We start from the raw sequence: 7413 nt of genomic DNA on the forward strand, positions 1-7413 counted from the left end.
ACCCAGCGGTACCATCCTGTCCCGGCTGTTCCAACGCCCACCCGCTGGCGCCCAAGCAGAGGTTACCCCGAAACCGGCGTCTGGGAAGCCAAGATAGCCTTTCCCCATATTTATGCGCAGGGAATGACGTTCCTAAATGACAAAAACAAAAACAAACAAAAAAGGAAGGTGAAAAATGTTACCATGTTTCAAGCAAAGAAAGAAAGAAAAAATCTATATATCTCTAGGTGTACTTGCCAAAGCACTGTAATAATTCTAGTAAGATAGGCAAAAAATTGGTGATGGTAACCCGAGGGGAAAAACAGACCTACCGAGGCTGCACGAAGGAAGACTTTTTTCACTGGGTATGGTTGAGATTTTATCCTTGAAAAACCATGCTCACTTATACCATCCACCCCCGAATAGAATATGCCAGAAATCCACCCACCCTCTCGCCTCCTCACAGCCATATTCTTTTGGGTGCCTTTTACTTTGTCCTTTCCACCTTCTTGGTCACTTCTACCTCTTATCCTCAGGTGTATCCCCAAATTCCATATCTTGGATTGCCCTTGAACCTGATGAAAATTTATTTGCTCTAACTTTTGTTATTTCGAAATCAGAGAACCTTGTAGAACTTGAGAAAACGTGTGGTTTGTATGTTCTTAAGTTGAGCGTTTTCACCAATTCGCACACGTTGTAGTTTTTATCTATTTATTTATTTTTGAGACGGAGTTTCACTCTTGTTGTCCAGGCTGGAGTGCAATGGCGTGATCTTGGCTCACCGCAGCCTCCGCCTCCACGGTTCAAGGGATTCTCCTGCCTCAGCCTCCCGAGTAGCTGGGATTACAGGCATGCGCCACCACGCCCAGCTAATTTTTTTGTATTTTTAGTAGAGACAGGGTTTCTCCATGTAGTCAGGCTGGTCTCGAACTCCCGACTTCAGGTGATCTGCCCGCCTCCCGAAGTGCTGGGATTACCGGCCACTATGTTTTAAAGAAAGGGAATCCTGATTTCAGGGATTAGTCTTGTATTGTCATTGTTATGTGTGCTTCTTAGCCAGAGAGAGTATTTACCGCTGTAATGGTTAGAGAAAATAAAGGAAAGCTTTCACCAGCCCCATTGTAAGGCTAACATTTGTTTAGCGAAGTACTCATAATCTAATAACCCTTTAAAGCTAAATATGTTACAGTTAGATGCCAGACGTCTTAAGTATCCCAGTAATTTATTTGTTATACTCTAATTAGCAGGAACAAATGCTACACATGTTGTTTGTGTTAAATAGATTAGAGTGAAATTGCATCACAATATAAGTCTGACGCCTTAAAGAGAAGCAATTAGTTTTATGGTTGGTTTTGTTTTAATGCATTTAAAATAAAGTGGCCGAGGTTAATTTAATGAATGTATATGCCTTACACTCGTTACAACCTCCCACAGCTTAAAATTTTCTTTAAAGAAATTTTAACTGTAGTGTGTGACTCTCTGTGGGTTTCATTTTTTCTTAAATGCATTATACTAAAGAAGAAAAAGTAGTAAGTGGAAAATATCCCACAGAAGTTCCTTGTTTTCATATAATAGACAACACATGAACAATGAAACTGATTTATTTTTCTGGAAAGGCACATTGAGCTGTGTACTAACTGAACTCTCAAAGGTAACATTTTCTAGAGATTGAGCAAAAATTTGGTGGAAGAGTAGCCATTTAGGTTCCAGTTGCATTATAAATTTGATCTAGTAACATATTTAGATAGTGCCATTTGTTTTGTGCATGTACCAGTAAAAATAACTTAGAAGGAAAAAAAAAAAAGAACAGTTTTTAGCATTTCTGAATCAATTAATTTTCTTTGTGCTTAGCAGGTGTCTTGGCCATAACCAAGGTCAGCAAATATGCTTTGTAAATGGGTTATAAATGATACCAATTGAAGGGTGTGTCACTATCAATGTGGTCTCCTTGTGGGCTTCTTATTTATGGTTTTGATGGATCTGGCTTAGTTCTCAGAAACAGAATGTTGAACTCAAGTTTGTTTAGCCAGCAGTATAGAACCAATCACTGTGAATCTGAACTTGCAATACATTGCAAAGTAAGAGATTTATGGTGTAACTTGAATTCCTTGTCAGTGAGGAATATGACTGAGATCGCTTGTTACAAGGAACTTTTATAACCCATTCACCTGCATTTCACATGTTTATGAGGACTGGCTTCACTTATGATCTGCAGTTGACAGTCATAAAGTCCTTTGTTATAATGGCAAATTCTGATAACAAGTTTGCTTCACATTGGCTCCAAATTCCACTGGAAACTGTCATAAATGACTGGTTTATAAAGTGAACCTTCCTGTCCCTCGTTTACTGATTTCACATTTATGAAGAAAAAGGGATCCTTTCCTAAAAAATTATTTTCTTTTAACCACAAAGAAAAAAGAAAAGCCTGGATGTGTAAAGTGTTGTTAATATGTTGTCGTGATTTTAGCAAAGCAGTTTCCCAGGTAGCTCTCCTGTGAGCCAAGCCATACTCATTTCAACTAAAGGCAAATTGATTCTTAGCACTGACTTCTTAGAAATGTTGTAGTGCTAAAACGTTTGCCAGTGTCTCTTTGTGTTTATAACTTATCTGTAAAGAGTGATGCTAAGTAATGCAGCAGGATGTGAATCATAAATGCAAATTTTAATTTCATCTTTTAAATTTGCCAGCAAAAATTTTGGAAGTCTCTGTCCTGTAATCTGTGAATATTCGATACATATTCAATTTACATTTCTCTTCTTCATTCTTTACAATTGATTTTTCTTAACTTCGCAAATTTTGTAATTTTCAACTTGGTTTGGTCCCAAATCTTTCTCTAATTTTTTTTTTTAATATGGAAAGCTTCACGAATTTGGGTGTCATTCTTGTGCTGGGGCCATGCTAATCTTCTCTGTATCCTTCCAATTTTACTATGGAAGCAAGCATGCATTTTTTTTTTTTTTTTTTAACTGAAGCTGTGTCACAATTTTTATAGTAATTTACAGCATTTAAAAGGAAATTTAAGCTTGGCAACTTAAAAACAAGTTTTATATTTTGCCATTCTGGGTAGGAAATTATATTAGCTTAAACTCCCATCCTTTATAATTAACATGTAGTAATCTAGAGATAATAAATTCCCTTTAAGGATGTTGTGGGCATAAAGAAAACATGGAAATAGGAGTGACAGTGGCAGACAGGTGGCCTTTTACCTTTTCTGGTAATACCAATTAACCCTTTGTATGAACAAAAGTTGAGAATAATACTGATAGGGCAAATATTAGTATCAGTGCATCTAAGACAATGGCAGCATTAAGATGATGCCATAAAATTTGCTTGTGTCTTTTGTAAAATAGATAAAACAAAAATACAGGCAGCAGGCAATCATGATGGTAATTATGGAATGTGCTCAAAGATATTTCTTTTTTTTTTTTTTTTACAAAACATTTACCCCTCTTCTGAAATCCATTTCCATTAATGTACTTTCAAAGTTTCCATTAATCTACTTTCAAAGGCCCTTTCAAAGTTTCTGGTTTACTCCTTTACATATATCTGAGAAACAGACCTGATGATCTCCAGTTTTCAGGGGAAGTGGAGACTGCCCAGAGCCATTTAGCACATTGGCAAGTGGCTTGTGATTGCATTTCATGACTTAAATCTCAGACCTGTGATAGTGCACCACCAACTGCTGTCCACGGTAGGGGGCGGGCCCGGGGGGGGAGGTGGGGCACTCTCATGTTGATGTCTACCTGTGTTGTTACTTCCGGTGTGTTTTGAATATAACTCTATTTGGCCAACTTTTAGAAAATCTTTTAATTCCCCTAAAAAAGATACCAGGAGTATCTGGGAAACTCTAAATTGGAGAAGAAACCGTGGGTGAAACTCTCCTTGTTAGGACGCTGGTAAAAGCTTTGCATGAAGTTGTTGGCCAACTATATGACTGCTCCCTGGTATTCTTGAATCCATGGAGATAGGGTAGCTGGAGGAGTAAATCAAATCTATAGGGTCTAGCACACTATGCAGACCTCAGATTTCTTGGTCCAGAAAAGTCAGTCTAAGTACACTGCAATTTTTTTTCTTAAGGACCATTTCATTTATAATAAAATAGATACATGCTTGTTGATGACAGGGACAAAATACCTTAATGTATGTATGTGGCATATAATATATATATATATATATATGTCACTTACGTTTTTCCACTTATGTTCTTGTACTGTTTCTAGCCTTCATCACGGCGGCTTGGATTGTCCTGTGCCAACTGTCACACCACAACTACCACCTTATGGCGCAGAAACGCCGAGGGTGAACCCGTGTGCAATGCTTGTGGACTCTACATGAAACTCCATGGGGTATGCCATGCATTCTGCTCACTTATATATACATTTAGTGTCTGGTTTGTATGTGATTTCAGTTACAAAAAATCAGCAAATGAAAGATACTCAAGTGAAAAATTTGAATGCATATGATTTATTACTGAATATGTTTAATATATTCAGTGTACATACTGAACATATTTACTTTATTGAATCGAAGGTGCTTTTAATTATAATATGAAATATTATCTTATGCACAAGTAGGAGACAAAAAATGCCACCAATTGAACTATTGCAAACGTTCATTTAAGACACATTCCAGTTTTCAAAATGCGAAAGTGTGAAAAATGTGTATTTTAGAATGGGTAATATGGTAGTAACCATTTTTAAAACTGCACAATTAAGGAAATCAATCAAAAATGCACAATCACTGGTCTATATATCTTAATAATTTTGAATGTAATCAGACATTTATGCAAAGGAATAATGCATTTAATAGTTACAGTTTGAAATATTTCATAGTTCATTTTAAAGGATTGCACAAAGCATTATAAACACCTCAATCTTAAAAAATAGAAAAATAACCTTGCATCTGTAGGAGGAAGGAAATACATGATCTCTTTGAAATAATTCTTATTCAATGAATAGCTACTCATTTCAAACAATAAACATTAAGTTGAAGGAATTAAATTCTCCTTGACAAATCATCTCATTCTTTCTGAAGGAATCTCTGCATTTGATGAGGAAAGTGTAGTCTTTGTGCATTTGGGATCTCTTGAGTGTGTATAAAAATTGGATTGAAATTTATGCCAAGTTCTTTTTTTTTCTTGTTTCTTTTTCTTGTTTTGAGATGGAGTCTAACTCTTATTGCCCAGGCTGGAATGTAGTAGTGCTCTCTCGGCTCACTGCAACCTCCACCTCCTGGGTTCAAGTGATTCTCCTGCCTCAGCCTCCCAAGTAGCTGGGATTATAGGTGCCTGCCACCGTGCCTGGCTAATTTTTGTATATTTAGTAGAGACAGGGTTTCGCCATGTTGGCCAGGCTAGTTTTGAACCCCTGACCTCAGGTGATCCACCTGCTTCGGCCTCCGAAAGTGCTGGGATTACAGGCATGAGCCACTGCGCCCGGCTGCCAAATTCTTTTAAATGAGGGCTTTTAGTACCAATGTTGGGTCTTTGATTTTTCTTCAATATAATATTAAATTTATGGCCTATGTGAAAATTTTTTAGGTGCCCAGACCACTTGCTATGAAGAAAGAGGGAATTCAAACCAGGAAACGAAAACCTAAGAACATAAATAAATCAAAGACTTGCTCTGGTAAATATACTAAAATGACATTTGACTGTAAAGTATTTGCCAACCTTAACAGTAGAGCATATGTGTATTTATAAGGTTAATTTTGACTGTTGCAGGTAATAGCAATAATTCCATTCCCATGACTCCAACTTCCACCTCTTCTAACTCAGATGATTGCAGCAAAAATACTTCCCCCACAACACAACCTACAGCCTCAGGGGTAAGTGTTAAAACAGCATAGACTCCTAAATGACTGGGTTGCTCTCTAGTAAATTATCTCAAATTTTATCTTATCTGGTAGTACAATAATCTAAACCAACAGTTCAGTTTAGTTAGTTGATACCTAAGAATAGTTTTCAGAGGAAATTACATTTAAATGTCAACAAAATGACAAACTTAAGTACTTTACAAACCTCTTAATTAAGATCTGTATCATTTTCTTTATGGCTAAATTAACTCAAGTAAAAGCAAGAAGTTTTGGTTTAAAGAGTTTTAAATTGTTTTCTTTCCAGGTTTTTATCAGAGTTGCTATATATATTATGTGTATATATTTATGTATTTCTAATGTAGATCAGAAGAACTATGAGGTCAGTGGTGCCATCGATCACAGTGCCTGTAACATTTAAGTAGCTTTTGTTTATCGTATTGATTCCAGCCTTTTTTTAATCATCCACCCAAAGCGAAGCTCATCATAAAGCGTTATGTGCTGCTGTACTCACTGATTTCCTTTGCCCAATTGTGTTCTTGCTGGGAGAGCTTGCCTTCTTCTAATGCACCTTAATTGTACCGGGCTTTATTTCAGCTACAACAAAACCTAGCAGTGATTTGTGCCACTGTGGACAGGAGATGCCTGGGTCTTTGTGAGGATTACAGACTTAGCTTCTTGTAAAGCTGTGACCAAAACTCAGTTTGCCTCAAGTAAAGAGCATCTTCCCATCCTAATGTTTCCCAAATTTACCTGGAATGCCCTTCGAAAAAATACTGGGCCTTCCCTCAGACCTCAGTGAGCTCCAAGGCAGGGCCTCCGGTAAGCAGGACTCTAAAATGTGCCCTTGTGACCCTTGGGACTATACCCAGACTAGATTAGGACTAAACACCAGCATTTAAATGCCTATTTACTTAGTAATTGTTTTCTACATTTAGTTTTATCCTGAAATTATTTGGGGTACTTTAAAATACTAGAGATTCCTGGGCCCCACCCTGGATTTTCCAAGTCAGAGTCTCTGGGTGTGGGGCTTGGATATCTGTTTTTGAACAAGTGCCCCAGGTGAAATTGGAGCTACTGCCCCGGAGGTGTTTGGGAACCACAGACCTGGTTTCTTTCCACCGTATTTTTACTGGCCTTAACAAACAAAAATTAAATATTTAAAACAGAATGTTTAAACCGGGCTTAAAATTATATTTGATGTTTTTCTTTGTCCTCCGACCCAAATTCTTTTGAGCTTTTTCTGTAATGAAACAAAACATCTTTTCAGAGTTTCACAAGGGAAGAAACCTTTTAGTTGTTTTTTGTTGCGGACTCATGGTAAAGGATGTTTTTAGACTTTATAAAGGTGGACTCCATGCCAGGGCGTTGTGTTTTACAGGCAGGTTAGATGTAACTGAGGATTGAAAGTGGTAAATCGAACATGTTTCTTGGGAAATGAAAAGATTATTTAAAAACTTTTTTTTTCTTTTTTTTGAGGCTGAGTCTTGCTGTCACCAAGGCTGGAGTGTGCAATGGTGCAGTCTCAGCTCGCTGCAACCTCCACCTCCTGGATTCAAGCAATCCTCCCACCTCAGCCTCCCGAGAAGTTACGATTATAGGCATACACTACCTCACCCAGC

General features: G+C 37.4%; 1 protein-coding gene across 1 annotated transcript in view; it reads left to right on the plus strand.

The window, feature by feature from the left end:
* The first annotated feature begins 281 nt into the window (after positions 1-281).
* LOC105529450 (transcription factor GATA-6-like) overlaps positions 282-7413 on the plus strand; it is a 24664-nt gene continuing 17532 nt past the window's right edge. Inside the window, exons 1-4 of the mRNA XM_011966596.1 lie at positions 282-344; positions 4201-4326; positions 5520-5607; positions 5703-5806. Coding sequence (XP_011821986.1) covers positions 282-344; positions 4201-4326; positions 5520-5607; positions 5703-5806 — 381 coding nt within the window. The remainder of the gene's footprint in view (positions 345-4200; positions 4327-5519; positions 5608-5702; positions 5807-7413) is intronic.

Source organism: Mandrillus leucophaeus, unplaced genomic scaffold (assembly GCF_000951045.1).
Source record: "Mandrillus leucophaeus isolate KB7577 unplaced genomic scaffold, Mleu.le_1.0 Scaffold766, whole genome shotgun sequence".
Lineage (NCBI taxonomy): Eukaryota > Metazoa > Chordata > Mammalia > Primates > Cercopithecidae > Mandrillus > Mandrillus leucophaeus.